General features: G+C 36.0%; 1 protein-coding gene across 8 annotated transcripts in view; it reads right to left on the bottom strand.

The window, feature by feature from the left end:
• The window catches only part of LOC144452143 (PDZ and LIM domain protein 5-like), a 54,347-nt gene extending 41,347 nt beyond the window's left edge, over positions 1 to 13,000 (bottom strand). For all 8 annotated transcript variants that reach the window (XM_078143173.1, XM_078143174.1, XM_078143175.1 and 5 more), the window contains exon 1: positions 12,759 to 13,000. In XM_078143173.1, coding sequence (XP_077999299.1) covers positions 12,759 to 12,860 — 102 coding nt within the window. In that variant the 5' untranslated portion in view covers positions 12,861 to 13,000. The remainder of the gene's footprint in view (positions 1 to 12,758) is intronic.
• Positions 13,001 to 18,213: the final 5,213 nt, after the last annotated feature.

Raw genomic sequence — 18,213 nt, 5'->3', positions numbered from 1 at the left:
CGTTACAACATGCCACCATCAATAAATCAAGTCAGTACAGACATGTAATTTCCACCTGTTTGACATGTACATTTAGTAGATGTACAAAATTCTCCTATAAAATAGTATGGATCACAACTGTTCATTTGTTACCAAATTTAGAAATGTGAATTCTTGTATCGCTAGCTTCATCATGAATTGTAGACAAATCAAATTCTTTCCATCCTGAGAATGACTCATCTCACTTACAGATCAGTTATTATGGGACTTGTTTACGAGTGCAGTCCTTTCATTGCTAGTCTAGAAATATACGTTGTCATAGTCTACACTTTCTACGATCTAGAAAATCAAGCTAACCATACAGAGTTTGTAGACTACTTCATTGCAGGACTTGTTTATGACTACTATCCATTCATTCAGGAATTGAGACTACCATCTGCAAGCAGGACTACATATATACGACAGATAAATTTAGCTACATGTTAATAAAAACCAAACATGCAAACTTTGAAGTACATGTACTATAATAAATTGGAGTTGTTGTGTCACAGAAGTGTATGCTTATACAAACAAACAAACAGACAGACAGACAGACAGCCAGCCTACCAACCAGAGACACTGAGACAGAGACAGACAGACAGACAGACAGACAGACAGACAGACACTCTCTCTCTCTCTCTCTCTCTCTCTCTCTCTCTCTCTCTCTCTCTCTCTCTCTCTCTCTCTCTCTCTCTCTCTCTCTCTCTCTCTCTCTCTCTCTCTCTCTCTCTCTCTCTCTCTCTCTCTCTCTCTCTCTCTCTCTCTCTCTCTCTCTCTCTCTCTCTCTCTCTCTCTCTCTCTCTCTCTCTCTCTCTCTCTCTCTCTCTCTCTCTCTCTCTCTCTCTCTCTCTCTCTCTCTCTCTCTCTCTCTCTCTCTCCATCACTTTGTCTAGACTGAGTTGCAAGAACTTCATATTCCAAACCAATAAATAGCTCCTGGACTAACTTGACACCATATTGAATTTAGGTGCCATTGTAAATACAAACTGTTAGGTACATAACACCACAATAAATCATTTGAGATAAATAACACACTTCACTAGAGTGCTAACCAAACTACTTGAACTCAGACATACATGTAAACACTAGTTCATGGCTTTAAGGTAACTTGTCTGGAAGCCAAAAATAAGCTGTGTTCATGGTGTTGGTGTATATTACAAATTGGGTGTGGCAACAGTGTCGATGGTTGAGCAAGTATTTTTTATTGTTGGACTTGTACATTGTGTTACAACTTGTGTGGTTTCTGAACAGGACACCACATAGCTCAAAATACCCGAGAGATGAGATCACTGTAAGTCAGTTTCTATAAGTTCTAGACATGTCCGGTTCTTTTACCCTACTTGTCAAGCTTTTGTGGTAACTGAGGTGAAAACCTGTCATGAGAAAATCCACACCCAGGTTTGTATGTACACTAAAGATGCAATTTGAATTTAAACACACATGCATCATTTCTCTGACAATTGAAAGCAGTGAAACACACCCATGCATACACACAGCATATACAGTATACACAACATGTTGGCCAATAGTCTAGTTCCTATACGGCATCATTACCATTTACACCTCAACTCACAGTCCAGTCAAAGTCGTTACTCCAGAAGTCCTGAGATGCATGGATTTTTTAAAATTCCTCCACAGCCACCCACACAGTCATTAACATCATGTCTTTGCTAATTGATCACAAAATTCTAATCAATAACACAGTCCCTCATAAAGTTAGTGTTTATTGGGGCAGTTGTGTAATGCCCAAATATGGTATATTAGTCAGCTCAGGATGCTACTTATACACTGTTTACATCACTATAGCAGCTGGGGTTCACTAATTGGATGAACAACTTTCTGTGCTGATTAAGGGACTTTGACCAGACGTGGTTTAGTTAGAAACCACATTAACATCCAGACTAGTTGTCCCCCATCCTACTAAGAATTCACACTGTCCTGTTTTACAATAGAAAAACAGAAAATATCTTGAAATTAGAACGAGTGCCATGCTATCCAAAATTAAATTTTCATAAGTTTGAATCATTTGATACAGACATGGATATACCTAGTAATTCTTGCATCACAGTGTTTTTACTTATACGGTTGGAGAACACCTGTAACAGAATGGGAGAATCGAATATGGTCCTAATTTCCAATGTATTATACTATAATTTTGGTGGGGAACCCAGTAAAATGACAGGGGAACTCCGGTAGATTTTACTTGCGTACCACCCAAAAACACTTCAGTTAACTATTTATATCTTATTCTACATGTATGTTTACCTTACTCGTCCTTAGTTCTAATTTTAAAGTGCAACTAGTGGCTATCCATGGCTTCAAATCTTTTTAAAGAGATATCTTAAGATTCTACGCCTGGGAGAGTATCTTGAATAAAGTGAAACCTACATGTAGATGAAATATAATAGTCTGGAATCCATGCAGTTCAGGATTTTAAATTTTTTGTTTTAAGATCCCCATCCACATGGATTCCAGGCTAGATAAAATACAGTGTAGCTTAGAATTAATACTATCCTATGCTAATGGTTATAAATTGAAATTAAATATACAGTAGTGTGGATAGTCTAGATGCTACATTCTCGCAAACCAGAACTATTATTTCCAGTATGGGCCAGCTCGTTAAGAACGGTACTGTAAAACGGTTGTGGTTTGCAACGATGAGATGCTACTAACGGTAATCTCATTACTAATTTGAGATTCAATACCAAGAATAGTATCTACACTCTAGTGTGGCAGTATCGTTATTTTGCGGGTCGACAGGCCTAACTGTGGGTCAACCTGCAGGTCGATTTGCGGGTTGTTCAAACGACAATTATTTGTATAAAATCATCCAAAACATATGTTTAAGTTTACAAAAAATAATGCAACTCGCACAACAGTTACATTACCAGGCCCGCAGCAGCCCGCAACCTGAAAAAAGTGACCCACAGCGGCCTGCAACCCACACAATAGTTACACTCTAGTGTGGATGGTTTTTAACAAGTCCAGTAGATCTATTAATTCTCTCATTGACTTGTGTCTGTAGATATATTATAAATATGCTATTTGAAAAACACCTTCTTTTTTTTAAAAGTATCTTATTTTCAATGAAATGTGAAATTTATCATTAATAATGGTAGTCAGTTACAATTTGCATAACAAAGATGTTGTTGAAAGATTATGATAATTCTGTTTTGAAAATATCTAATTTTGAATACTTAATAATAGTGCACAATTTGCATATCAAAGATAATATGCTATTATCAGGTTAAATACAGGTAAATACTAGATGTTTAGAAAATATAGATCTACAATTTAAAATTTTTTTGAAACTTTCTACAACAGACTGAACAGATAAGCAAAATATCTGTTTAACAAGTAATTTTAAGAAGGATTTTCACATTTTTATTGTCTGAAAAAAAATATGCAGAATTATTCAAACTCATATATTCACAAGTTTGCCTTCCATAACAATTTTCTCACTATCATTGTACAAGGGCTCTATGATATGAACTTTGACCCTGGTCTCATTTGAATATTTGAGGGTTGAAGAGAAAGTAATTTTTTTGCTGGTTGAGAAAGTTGAACAGAGGGTTAGGCTGAGTTATTGACACGTACTATTCATAAATATGTGACAACTGAACAAGGCTAAGGAAATGATATTGTGGGTATCACATGTACCATGGTATTTTATGAAACTGATAGGTGCTGTTGTGGTGTATGTATATATCCGTCATATCTGCCAATACAGGGATCAGTTACTCACCCTATCTGACCCTGCCTGGATTAAACATAGGCTTTTAAAATGTTTCCCCCCCCCCACAAAATAATGGTAGAATCTATCACAATTTGCATAAAAATGAATTTGTTGTTGCAAGAATATGGTTATTCTGATTTGAAAATTATAGAATTTTGTTGAAAGTACTTAATAATGCAAAATTTGCATATCAAAAATGATATCATTATATGACGTTAAATACTAGGTGTTTAGAAAATTTCTTCAATTTAAAAAGTTTAGAAAATTTCTAGAAGTCAGAACGGATGTGATGCAAAATTCAAATACCAAAGATGTTATTGTTGAATGACTATTAAATTATTTTGTTGATAAAATTTCTGACCTTTTGGAAGTTTTGAAAATTTCAAGAATTTTGAAAGTACTAGTAGTACCTAAAGCAAAGCTTGCATTACAAAGATGTTATTGCTGAACGACTTTAATAATTTTTTGAAAAATTCTAGAATTTCAATAGAGCTTGAAACTTTCTAGAATTTAAAATGTACCTGATACAGTGTTTAGTAGGGCCTCATGTAGTCCTGCTTGCAGACATAGTACAGTCCAATGTAAGTTGGGACTCCATTCTGACAATGTCCTACATGTAGTACTGTTTGTAGACGGTATAATATGGGACTCCATTCTGACAATGTCCCTTTCCTACATGTAGTACTGTTTGTGGACGGAATAAGTTGGGACTTCATTCTGACAATGTCTCCTCCCGAATTTATTACCCAAGAATACATGTACACACATTTTCCAAGATATCCTGTATTTTTACAGAACGACACAGCTACTATAAGCTAAAATAAATTTCGATACAAAACACACATCACTGTCATCAGTAAACCTATCTAGTTCTGGATAGTGTCTCTTCAGAAAAGCACTGTTATATGGACAAAGTCGTTTACTGTAACGATTTGACAGACCGTTTTTAGACCACGCAGATTGGTTTCTAAAACCATGAGCAATAATGTATTACCAGCAATAAAGTCTTATAATGTTTACCAATACTAAAGGATCTCTTCCTTATTTCCAGCCAAATCTCATAAAGCATTGATAGAACAGCAACAGGAAATAACTAAATAATATATGGATGACTACAGTACTTTGAAAAATAAATATAAGTGGACACAATACTTTGACATATGGTACATATACACAAATGTACATATATAGAATTCACTGTTTGTTTGTATTATGTCTGCCTACTTCTAATCTTCTACAATCACCATAGCAACTCACAAGTAGCAAAAGAGCCTTCTTTGCTAGTATAGAATTACAATAAAATATTGGGCATAACATTGTCTAAAACACAGACTGTCGACAGTCATTCATGCCTTTTTTTGCTATGTTTTACCCAAAACTAAAGTCGTTGCCTCGTTCCAATCCGGAGCAATACTATAACCACATATTGGTTGAACAGCGAGTTCCTTCAGCACTCACAGTTCGTTGCCTTTGGCACTCACAGTTCATGCCTTTGGCACTCACAGTTCCTATCAGTATGCATTAGTATTCAGTGCTACGGAGTGAGGCGATGACTTTGTTTAAGATGAAACGTAGCAAAGAAGGCAGCAAAGAAGGCACGAATGACTGTCAACAGTCTATAACAGTAAAAGTACTATTAAAGTAGTTACACGTTCCAAATTTAACTGTAACAGTATGCACATATTGTTATACAGTTAATCTAGAACTACACGTGTGGATTCATACATCTCTCTCTCTCTCTCTCTCTCTCTCTCTCTCTCTCTCTCTCTCTCTCTCTCTCTCTCTCTCTCTCTCTCTCTCTCTCTCTCTTTCATATAGCTATCCAATTTATTCAATCAACTGGTTTATATGACTTAGTGAAAGAGGCTGAAATCTTAGACTTGAGACAAGATCCTGTTGGTTACATCATGCATGTGGGTGATACTTCCATGGTAGACAATATGTATATAGCAGTGATGACACCTGAGGGTGGAGCCAGGAGTGTCTGTGGTAGGATGTCCTAATTAAGAGGACCATGAGATTTACATATCAACTTGTCAACAACATAATCTTATATGCCAGGATATGGAAAGACAAGAAAAGGAAGCTAAAGATTAGATATCTCAAACAATGCTGTTGGTTGCAGGTCTAATGTTTGGGTCAACACTTTAAATCTAGTTCCTATACCACATGAGTTACGAATTACTAATACTATGATCATTTCCATTCATGAATGACTGACTGAGCAGTGATTTTGAAAGGGCATTGCAAATGGGTCAATAGAAACACACCCACTATTCTGTGCTAATGAGCAACTGTAACCTCTAACCTACACCACAGCCCTAAGATCTGTGTTGCACTATATATGTATGTATGTATGTATGTATGTATGTATGTATGTGTATGTATGTGTGTGTGTGTGTGTGTGTGTAGGTATGTATGTATGTATGTATGTATGTATGTATGTGTTTGTATGTATGTATGTGTGTGTATGTACGTGAACACACACATGTATGCACACTCTCTTTGTGTGTCTGATTATGCTATTATTCCAAGTTCCAAGTTTGATACATCTCTACTAGTCTGGATGTCAATGTTGTATGAAATCATAATGAGAGATCTTACAATTCAATGTCGGATAGCACTAGTCTACATCTCAACACTGGCTGTGATTCACTTGACCACTGTATTAAATTCTGAGTCTGTCATACAAAGAAGTGATTATCCAATGATGTCACCCTATGATGTCATACTTCCTTATCTCGCTAAACTTATTGTCAATGTCAGTCAAGTCTTCCTTTCACATGGAAATTATTCAACATTCTTGAAGGCAAATTACTCACCATATGACAAGATTTACTCACCATTCCCATAGATAAGGAAAATGTTGTGTCCAAAAAAGGAAATGTCAGGTGAATAAATCCAGACAGAATGAATTTTGTTATGTAGGGGTATCTCTTGTCATGTAGGGGTATCTCTTGTCATGTAGGGGTATCTCTTGTCATGTAGGGGTATCTCTTGTCATGTAGGGGTATCTCTTGTCATGTAGGGGTATCTCTTGTCATGTAGGGGTTATTCTTGTCATGCTCATGGCTTGTAAAATAGTGAAATGTAAATGAATATTCATGGCAATGTCATTGTTTTGTATTTTTATTAGATAATGTTCAACTTTGAGTTCATAATAGATGTCTAGGTTGTATAAACTAGCTTCCAGGCAAGTCTAGTCGTAAATCGTAACGATGCCGTACAGGGACTAGATTAAGTGAAACGTAACCTGGATGCTAACATGTAAATGGAGGTGTAAATCGTAACGATACTGTATAGGGGACTAGACTAACGCAAGCCATGGTCTTGTGCAATTTTGATCTGCTTTTCATGACAACTTTCTTGACTTGGGAGCCAAAGACAGCCATCAGCTTGGAAAGTTATTTTATCACAAGCAGGAAATATCACCTTGTCCAATTCGTCTAGACTCAATTTACTTCTTCACGAGATTGAATGTTTTCGCCATTACACTCTGGTTCTCAATTCTAAAATTCTTGTCAAGTACCATGTGTTGCCATTAACACCTGGTGAAAACATTCATTCCATGAAAGAAGTCAAGTAAGTCTAGACGAAATATTTAGACAAGGTAATATTTCCTGTGTGTGATCAAATAACTTTGCATTCTCAATTGTTAGCCTTCAACAGGCAACAATTCTGTACATTACATACAGCATATCAATTTATGCAATATGAACTGTTACACCATGGACCCTGGAGTGTCTGCTCTAAGATCTATGGTTTATTCTTACAGAGAGTATGATTAACATGTATAATCTAACACTAGGATACTAAGACATTCAAGACTGTACAAATGACAATCATCACAACATTTCAGAATTAGATTTAGATCAATCCAATATATCATAAATAGTGTATAAACTGACTGAAAATATTCATCAGCTTAGTAGATCAAATGATTTACAAAGGTAACTTATAACACACAAGCAGTTCAACGTTTTCACCTCATCATGTGACTATTAAGACAGATTGAAAGCTCAATGCTAAAAACTTTGAACTGCTTGTGTGTTATAGCTTTTGTAACAACTGATCATGCAATACTGCGCAAGGCACGTGTGATTGCTGTTGACGACAAACATCCACTTTATGCATATTTTGATATTCTCCCATCTGGCCGAAGATACCGCTGTCTTAAATGTTCTAAAGTTCGTTACAGCAAGAGTTTTGTCCCGTAAGCCGTCAGATTGTTAAATCAATGCTAAGTTGTATTTGTGTACAAAGTGTATTTGTATTTGTATTTGTGTAGTTGTGTCGCTTGGACTTTTGTGAGTTGTATACTACATATCCTTGAGGACCAATAAATAAATAATAATAATAATAATAACAATTTAAACTGTTGAACCATGGACTCTCCAGCTGGTGGAGTGTCTATGGTTGAACAAAGTAAAATTTACAATAAAATTTAGAAAAGGTGAATCAAGTACAGTACAATATATGTATGTTTATACAAACATTTTATGAAGGATGGGGAGGGGGTGATCTCAATAAACAGAAGCACTCTTGGGTTTTGAAACTTTAAATCTTGTCTCACATTATGTCTGTAAATGTCATTTCACATCACCCAGTAATATGTTGAGTCAGATATCTGGGCTAGGGAGGGGGTGATCTCAATAAACAGAAGCACTCTTGGGTTTTGAAACTTTAAATCTTGTCTCACATTATGTCTGTAAATGTCATTTCACATCACCCAGTAATATGTCGTGCCAGATATCTGGGCTAGGGAGGGGGTGATCTCACTTAACAGAAGCACTCTTGGGTTTTGAAACTTTAACTCTTGTCTCACATTATGTCAGTACATATCATTTCACCAGAATGTATTCTGTCACCCATGGTACCCAGTATGTTGAGTCAGATACTTAAAGTATCTGGGCTAGGGAGGTGGTGATCTCAATTAATAAAAAAGTACTGGTACACAGGTTTTGAAACTTTTTGAAACTTTAAACCTTGTCTCCGTTCTGTCAGACTACATGGTCTATCTGTCATATCATGTACAATACTGAAATTTGATGCTGTAACCATAACGCTAAAACTTTCTGACATTTAGTATTATTTTTAACTTAGTTTCTATATATGCAATAATTCATTCAAAGTTTAGACCCTTATACACAGTTTACAATAATTTACCAATCACATATATCTGTAATAACGTAATCATTTTCAAAAATTTTTATATTTTGTTTGTCTTTAAACATTTGCAATGTCTTTTTACATCTTAGTAATTTAGAGTGAGATGTGTTTAATATGTTTGGCATCAGTATAATTTGAACCCCGGAATTGAACAAACCCAGACGGATAAAATTCGTCTAAAATTTCAAAAAAATTCCTTCTAATAGAAAGGAGAGAGGCAAAGAACAGATAACATATCAAATGTGTATCATGTTGACATATTTATACAATCTGATTAAAATCTGATCTGATGAATATGGCTCTATTTATTTATTTACCTGTTTCATTTGTTTATTGTCGTTTGTTTTCAGATATTGTTGTTCCAAGAATGATCGCCACCTTCCAACCAACAGAAGGCAGCAATCACCTGGAACAACAAAATTGAAAAGAAATAATACTAAGCAATGGAAATAGAGGTAAATGAAGAAATTGAACAACTTTCAACAAATTAGATTTTAATCAGAATGATATTTATGCTGTATTTTATTCAATTTTTTTTTTAAATGTCATAATTATTCTCAGCTATCAAATTTAGAAATCAGTTCACAGTGTTTTTGTGAGGTTATTTGCAAGGCTTTCTCCAACTAACTTATAAGAATACAACCACAAGGTATAGAAATCTAAGCCAACATTTTCCCCTCTGTTACCAGCGTCTTAAACATTTGCAAGAATTGCTAAGTCCTTCAAAAATAAAACACTTCTGATCTACAAGTATGGCTTGAAGAATGAATACATAAAAAACTTCAACAACAAAACAAGAAATATTTCAGTGGAAGAGTACTTGAAACGGTTGTATTCTTTGAGCCATCATTACGCATATATGTAGTCTAGATGCCAACATGGTCTTTAACTAAACCACAGTGAGTGGAGACTGTGTAAATGGTAATGATACAGTACATAGGAACTAGACTGGCATATATCTCTGACTACTTAGTTACTGGTCTGAGCATATACATATATGTAGTTAAAGGCTAATTGATAGTAATCACAATGGTTTGACCAAAACTATAAATCAATGCAACCACTCTGAGGTCTTGTTAGTATTTGTTTACTATTACCCTAAATCTACCAGGCTTACAGATGTAGATAAGAATTGGTCATTTCACTAACTGACTTACAGACTTAGATGGTGTCTAGTGGTATCACAGTATGCTTTAGTGGTACTGCCAACTTAAAGGTGATAACTGACAACCTTCACTGGTTGATCTTGACTATGACAAGACTGTCCTACATCCATGCTATGCTACCACCATGGTTCAGTCTAGGAAAATACAAGTGACCTAGGGGGTCTTGTTACTATGAGTCACCAGACAAGTAAGTGACAAACCCTTTAGCTCATAAGTATTTTGCAACAGAATGATAACAAATCATGGGAATAATATAATTATATCTTCTCAGGCCCAATTTATGGAAAATCAGGGAAAATAATGGCACTTTGGAATCTTTTCACTCATATTTGTAGCACTGCTGAACCAGTGGCATAGATGTATTTTGTCATGATGTAGAATGATCAGGGTATAAATTCCATATTTTTGTGTAAGCAGGTTCAACCTGGCTTGTGTGTGGTACATGTGTACAATATTTGTTTTAGAAACATTACATCTTTGTGTAAGAGTACTTCCTCCCTTTATGATGCATGATGGGAATATGGGATTACACATGTACTTGACATTATGAATGAAGCAAGATCTTTCTCCTGAAATAAATAACTCTGTCTAGTTTTGGTCTCAACACTGGAAAGACTGGATGTTATCATTGTTGATACAAGTTTTTCAGGACATGTAATGGGTGACAATATTTGCATCTTTTTCATGGTGCAGACTATTTCTAACTACGAGTACTAGTAGTATCAGGTTCCATAGCATCATTGCTAAAATATCTATACAATATGTGAAAATATTACATAACAATGTATTTTCATGTTATGTAAACTTACTGTTATGTTATGTAGAGTATTTGACTCCAATTATTCTTGTTTTGTTTTTATCATATTTTGCACTAAATGAATGAGTTGTATTTTTACAATATAGACTTTCATTTGAAAACAATTACAGCAAACATTAGTTTTCCCAAGAGAAGATGATTTAATGCAGGACTGTTCTTCCCTTTTGACTCACTTTGCATCTAAATTGTGACAATCTCATAGAAAATACAAAGAAAATAAAACATGTAGTTAACTGCAAACATAATAAACTGAAAAATACAAAAATTGACCAAATTGGGAGGTGGGGGAGGTGGGGGTGATGTAAGGGTGGTTGATGAATTATTGTTGCATTTCAATATGACATGGAAAACGATTCATTACAGGGGGTTCCCTCGAATAATTGAGTAATTCTTGCATTCAAATTTGACATAGAAATGTTTCATTACAGGGAAGGGGGGGGGGGTGATGGGATAGGTTCCTTAAATTATTCTGCATTCATATTTGACATGGAAAAATTTTAATTTCGGGGAATAGAGAGATGACAGGAAAGGGAGTCCGGAGGAGATCTAGTCTACATGATTTTTATATCCTGATAACAGACAGTCCATATAACTTAGACCATGCTGGTACACAGAGAAGTGACAGTGACAAAACCAAGATGGCCCCTTTGTCCTTATCAAATCAAAGAGAATTAATCAATGCCAAAGACAAGGAAACCCTCTAAAGGGAGATATATAGATATGTCCAAATATTTTGATATATAATAGACATCATTAAAACTACATACCTTGAACTTCACTTTTTATTCATCTATTAGAAATTTAATTGTGTCATTAAATAGACAGCCTGTCACACCCTATAATGATTCATTGCAGGCCAGTTAGATAGATACTTTGATATTTAACATGCTTGACTTACGATATTTGAATATCCTCTAAAAGTGACATATTTGCCCTAAACGGATTTGTTGCAGAAAATGAGAGTGACTGAATACAAGGATGTTTAAGAAACCTTTTTAGAAATTACTTAACGTAGACTTTGTCTGTTAAGGGTGTTTAATAACGATTGTGTAAATTTAATCACTGTTTTTAAGTCCTTAGCTATTTTCTTTGTGTCTTAACTTGAAGGTTTACTAGTTATAAGCGTACACTTGTCCATTCAAATGTCGGTTTAGCTGCACACTTTAACAACCCCTTGAAGAATGCACCAAAGAATGACAACTATGCCGTCATCGGCATGGACAGTAAAGATGTACTTTGCTGGTGTCCCCTTAAAACACTGTCAACATGTAAAGACAGTTATTTTAACACAATCCTAGTTACACACTGTTAGTGAATACTACAAAGTTTTGGAGACATTTTTTTCGAGTTCAGTGGCGGAGTTTTATTATTTGTAATCGTTCAGTAGAGGCCGTTCTTGGGGGAAGTGGGGTCACCGTCATATCAACAGCTGATTATAAACTTCTCAACTGTTGTATGTTAAAAACTGGCACACCATTTTACGGCAGTTATGCCGGTAGTTAGACAGTACGAAAATGTACTACAACGTCAACCCTTTAGCAAGTATTACGTTGATATTTAGAAGGAGACAATGATCGTACTGTTAAATAAGGCACCACTCCCACTTCTCAGCGTGGACAACGTAACTGCTAAGCTATGTCAACTTCGGGTAATCCCTGCGTCCCCCCTCGCATGACCTTACAGTTGCCGTAAGTCGCTTACTTCATTGCATACAAGGACATCCATTCTTTTCACTGCCAATAAACATTGTTTGGTAACAGAGCATACAAAATCATTCATCTCATATATATATAACAGTTGATAAATGCAACGTTCACGACTCGAACTTTACGATCGCCGTCTGAACACTTACCCGAGATATTGACAGCGGTTGGTTAAAATCAATCCCACCGGCCAGTCGAAATCCCCACGGTCCGGGGCATTGAAGCGTAACGTTGAACAGTTGCTCTGACATCTTGGCCTTCTCTGGTTAAGCCCAAAATCCAGAAATCGGTCAAAATTGTGGTGAAACTAGTGGATATTTAGAGGAATTCCATGTGAAATTTACATAGGTAACAGGCACCCCCAGACTGGTACGCAGAGAAAAGTTTTTGCACACGACCCAAAAACTGCGGAATAACAAACTATATTTGGACAGCGTAGGAGAGGCGACTCATGCAAGAAAACTTTTGAAAGTTTGCGAGTTTATTAGGAAAAGCATTTCTAAAACAACCCGACTCTAGTTTACATATTTTAATGATGTAAAGTGTGTACGATCCGTCTGTACCTGTTTTCAATTTCCGAATAAATGTTTGCCTGCTTTAACAAGTTCGATAAGCTTTGATACCCTTGACCGGTTAGCTGTATCAATTACGCAAACAATTGCGGGTTTAAGCCGTCGACGGAGCTCGAGATCTTGCAAATTATGTATGTTTGTTTGTTTGTTTGTTTACTTGTTTAATTCATATTTATATTATTTTGCCACTTATTTTATTTTGTCAAGTTCACAAAGTTATGTACGGTCTTTACGCACGTCAGAGAACTGTATCAACTTTACGTTATCGTTCATCAAAGTTGACAGAAATCGTCAGACTACGCGATCTCTTCTCTTCATTTATAAATCTTACTTTAAACACGTTTATTTAATTCATTCATTCATTCATTCATTCATTCATTCATTCATTCATTCATTCATTCATTCATTCATTCATTCATTCATTATTTATTAATTTATTGCTTGGCAAGGTTATTAGCATTTCCTACTTCTCCTAATGGTTTCTCCCTGTTCTTTTATAAAATAAAATATTCTAAACCCATCTCAAGTCTGTTCGATATCACAATAAGACAATTTATATTTGTGCAGTATTTCTTTTTTTTAAACAAAGGGTAACTTTAACTACTGTTAGTCTTTAATTAGTAGATTTTAATTAAACGCTTTAAGAAGAAAGAAACGCATAGAATTGTGGGTTTTATCATAGCAGTATTGTGAGACTGTAAATTTACAAAGCGACTCATAATAATGAAACAAAAACACTGACGGAAGAACAAATTGATTTTGACACGGGTGTCTTGGTTAGCTTTGTGCTCGTCAAACTGTGTTAAAAACGTGAAACCGATCGGATTGAGTGTTCCTCTTTTCGAACTTTCGAGATCTCCCATACAAGGCCTAGGGTTGCTACATGCGTCTATGATCTGTGAAAAATTCAAAAACACTATTGTAACACTAGTATGAACGTCAAATCATGATGACGTCATCGGCCAGCAGACCCAAATGTCCATTTCAGCAAACTTTCTTCCAAAGAAACGTAACATACCTGAAACAAACTTCCATTGTTATTTTCAAATTTTTGGCTTCCTTGTTTTTATTGTAGGTATGTATTTAACAGGTATCTCAAGAAAAAAAGTAGACAAGTACAGATAGATTTGTTTCTGCCTTTGGTACAATTTTAGTGAATACTTTAATAACTTAAACACAGGATTTAGAAGTCACGTGATAAAATAGTATCTTAGTAACATATTCAGTTTTGAAATATTCTGTAAAGAAGATGAAACTCTGCAAAACTGTTGATTGATCCTCACCGAAATCTGTTAGCCTCGCACCAACGTTTATTGTGCACATTGCTTATATAGCATGATAAAACTGAGTTGGAGAATTGTATTGCATACTACACAGAATACGAGCTACAAGATGAAGGTCAGATGTTTAATTTATCGTTCATCTTACTAGGTGGTAGTAATTGCTCACTCGTGCTATTTATTGGTGATAACAAAACAAGGGCAAAAGTCGACGTCGGGATTAATTTTCAAGTTTATATCAAGTTACAAGTAGCTTGCCAAGGTTGGAATCAATGCTACACTTAGACTTTGGCGATTTAACCTAGCAAGCAAATACTATATTATTCTCTTTGAAAAGTAAAATAAATCCAAAAATCTACATCTAAATTTTAAAAATGTCAACTATAGTTTTTTGTATAAAAGCATAAAAAATCTTTCACCGTATCCGCTCGCTCGTGCTTGTGTATATGTGTACGCACGCACGCACGCATGCATGCATGCATGCATGAAAGTTTGTGTGCGTTTGTATGCGGGTACGTGCGCGCGTGTGTAGGATGGAGTGGGAAATTGTAGTAGATCTCACAAGAATAGAGTACATTGGCATAAGTTAGTTATCAATACAAGTAACTTCATATTCATGTCAGTTAAAGACACAGTTGGAAGAGGATACGTTTCAAGATTTTTATATAAGAAGTGGATTTGGTTTCATTTTGGCTCCAATTCGTACGTCATCTGAATTTCACCAATTAATTGATCAAACGTATTAATCCAAACACTGGTTTCGTATGACTTGTATTTCATTAAATTACACTTTTGGTATTTGATCTGTTTCTCTGCATTCATAACGTAAGGTAAAGGAAATTATTGAATAATCTTACAATCCCCCCCCTCTCTCTCTCTCTCTCTCTCTCTCTCTCTCTCTCTCTCTCTCTCTCTCTCTCTCTCTCTCTCTCTCTCTCTCTCACTCTCCCTCCCTCCCTCTCTCTCTCTCTCTCTCTCTCTCTCTCACTCTCTCTCTCACTCACTCACTCACTCTCTCTCTCTCCCTCTCTCTCTCGCTCGCTCTCTCTCTCCCTCCCTCCCTCCCTCTCTCTCTCTCACTCTCTCTCACTCACTCACTCACTCACTCTCACTCACTCACTCACTCACTCACTCACTCTCTCTTTCTCTCTCTCTCTCCCCTCTCTCTCTCTCTCTCTTTCTCTCCCTCCCTCCCTCCCCCTCTCTCTCACTCTCTCACTCACTCCCTCTCACTCTCTCTCACTCACTCCCTCTCTCCCTCCCTCTCCTCTCTCTCTCTCTCTCTCTCTCTCTCTCTCTCTCTCTCTCTCTCTCTCTCTCTCTCTCTCTCTCTCTCTCTCTCTCTCTCTCTCTCTCTCTCTCTCTCTAACATAGTATAAAATCGGAATACGGTCGGAACTAGGCTACGTAATATTACACTATATAGACAATGGACAGAATCCCCATCATCCCTAATGTTCATGATGTTGTCTGTGGAAGTCGATATGGATGTGACATTACAACCTACACACGATGAGGGCGCTAGACACATTAACGATCATAGTGAGTAGCGGTCAATGAAGTTTCACTGGTAATCAGATCTGATTATGAAGCTGATGAATGACAACGATAACCTACAAAGGCTAGACGCACGTAGACGGGTTGAGAACTTGTGTCATTTAAAGAGAGTTAGGGATACCAGGACTTATGGGGCATTGTTTGATGTGTTGCACATAAAGTTGGAATCCAAACATAGGTTGCAGTTTAGTCTTGAAATAAAAATCAGTTCAAAATCACTGGCTGAATATTAACTAAACTCAACCTCCAGCCAAGTTTAAAGTCAGGTGACATGAGAACGCAATAAAGCTATGGAATGTATAATGACTACTAGACTATTCTACCCCTTTTCACATATTTTTCTGTTAAAAGATTTAATCGATCTCAGAATCTGTCATTTTTGTGAAAAGGTCTCCACACATTCATGTTTACAAGCAGACACTGACAGTAGTTTTGATACAACACTTACTGAGTAATCCAACTTGGATAAATCAAATAAAAATATTACGAATCGAAGTTATTCAAAATTAGGCTCTTGACCCTTGACACCATTATACATAAATCAGATCGTTTAGAGTTGTTGTCAAATCATCACTGTCGTAAAATTGCTATCAAAAGTTAACATTTATATACAAGAAATCCACTAGTCACAATTTTTATCGCTATAGCTTTTATTTAAAAAAACAACAACAAACAAACAACCAATCAAACGAACGAACGAACGAATGAACAAAGGAACGAATTTATTAGGACATCGAGAGGTTAGATCCTCGTACAAAAACCAAAAAAACCTGTCATATCCGTTGAAATTATGGGATGGTATTGGCGAGATGCATTTACACCCAGAGACTGAGATTCCAGGGTGGTTTTTCATTATTATTTATTGTATTTATAACAAAGTACACAAATCTGACGTATGTTTATTCTCTGAAATTTACGAATATATTCCCTGAATTGAACGAGTGTAAAATCGATATTATCAATGGCCTAAATGTAACAATCAACTTGTTGATAGTTTCATTTGGAACGGCAGAAAAAAAGTATACGACTGTGGAAAGCCAACCAGTCTCGAGTTTTAATTTCTTTGTAACAAATCACCAACACGTGTAGGTAATTCTTCGTCATAATACGACTCTGGTAACCTGTGGCTTTAGTTTACTAAGATAAACCATAGACAGTAGACTACTGTCTATGGTTAAACACAAACTAAAACTAAGCTGTTAGCCGGACAGTGATGTAATTACACTCACAGTAGGGTGATGTTTCTGTTAGGGAGTGTTTCTCGAGCGTTTATTTTTTTATACACTTTTAACTTGTGACTTCTTATTATACGTATGATATTTCGATATTTCAGTTAATATTTTGGTGGACTTCCGGTGTTTACAATATTTTGGGTGGACTTCCGGTGTTTACAATATTTTGGTGGACTTCCGGTGTTGACAATATGTTGATTACTGGGTGATTCTATATGTAGGACAATGGCACCCTCAGGGCACCCTGTCACTCACTACCACCCACATTGTGAAATCTACAATGTGACATTGAACAACAATAAGCCCTATATTTCTTATAAGACATAGACTCATAAGTGGGGGTGATTTATACAAATAAATTAAAACTTAGCACTGCACCAATATGTTTGGATTATCCAAGCATATTTTGTAATAATAAATTAGTTTGCGGCTAACTTAGTAAACTGAAAGTTGGCTGTCCGCAGTAATATTACAATGTTACATCAAAATATTTCATTTGTAATATTATATTTACTAGTCGTATATTTGTATTCAATCATCGAGAGACAGACCGTGCCTGTAGAGATATTTAGATGTATTACAAGACACGCGTATTGGTCATCAAAAACTACAATTTGGTATTTGTCTAATTTGTCAGACGTACCAAATAGATATGTAAAACTGTGTGCTTAACTGGGGTGTCAAAAACCTTTAGTACATTTGTATAGCGAATTTGGGGTCAACTCATGTTCCAAACATTTGGGGGACAGGTCGTGCTTACATGTTTACAAGGAGTCCTAAGGAGACTTAAACACACAAAAAGATCAATAAACACGGCGTAGTTACAACTGTTGGTTGGTTCGAGAATGAACTGAACGTTTGTTCGGGGGCATCGAGTGCACTTCACATAGTAATATCTATCAAGGAAGGCATTTCCTAAAATACCTCACTGTTATATTGTTTCCACCGCGCATGTGCCGTAAA

The sequence above is a fragment of the Glandiceps talaboti genome, chromosome 22 (genome assembly GCF_964340395.1).
Source record: "Glandiceps talaboti chromosome 22, keGlaTala1.1, whole genome shotgun sequence".
NCBI classification, from domain to species: Eukaryota; Metazoa; Hemichordata; class Enteropneusta; family Spengelidae; genus Glandiceps; species Glandiceps talaboti.
This window is presented reverse-complemented; position numbering and strand designations above follow the sequence as displayed.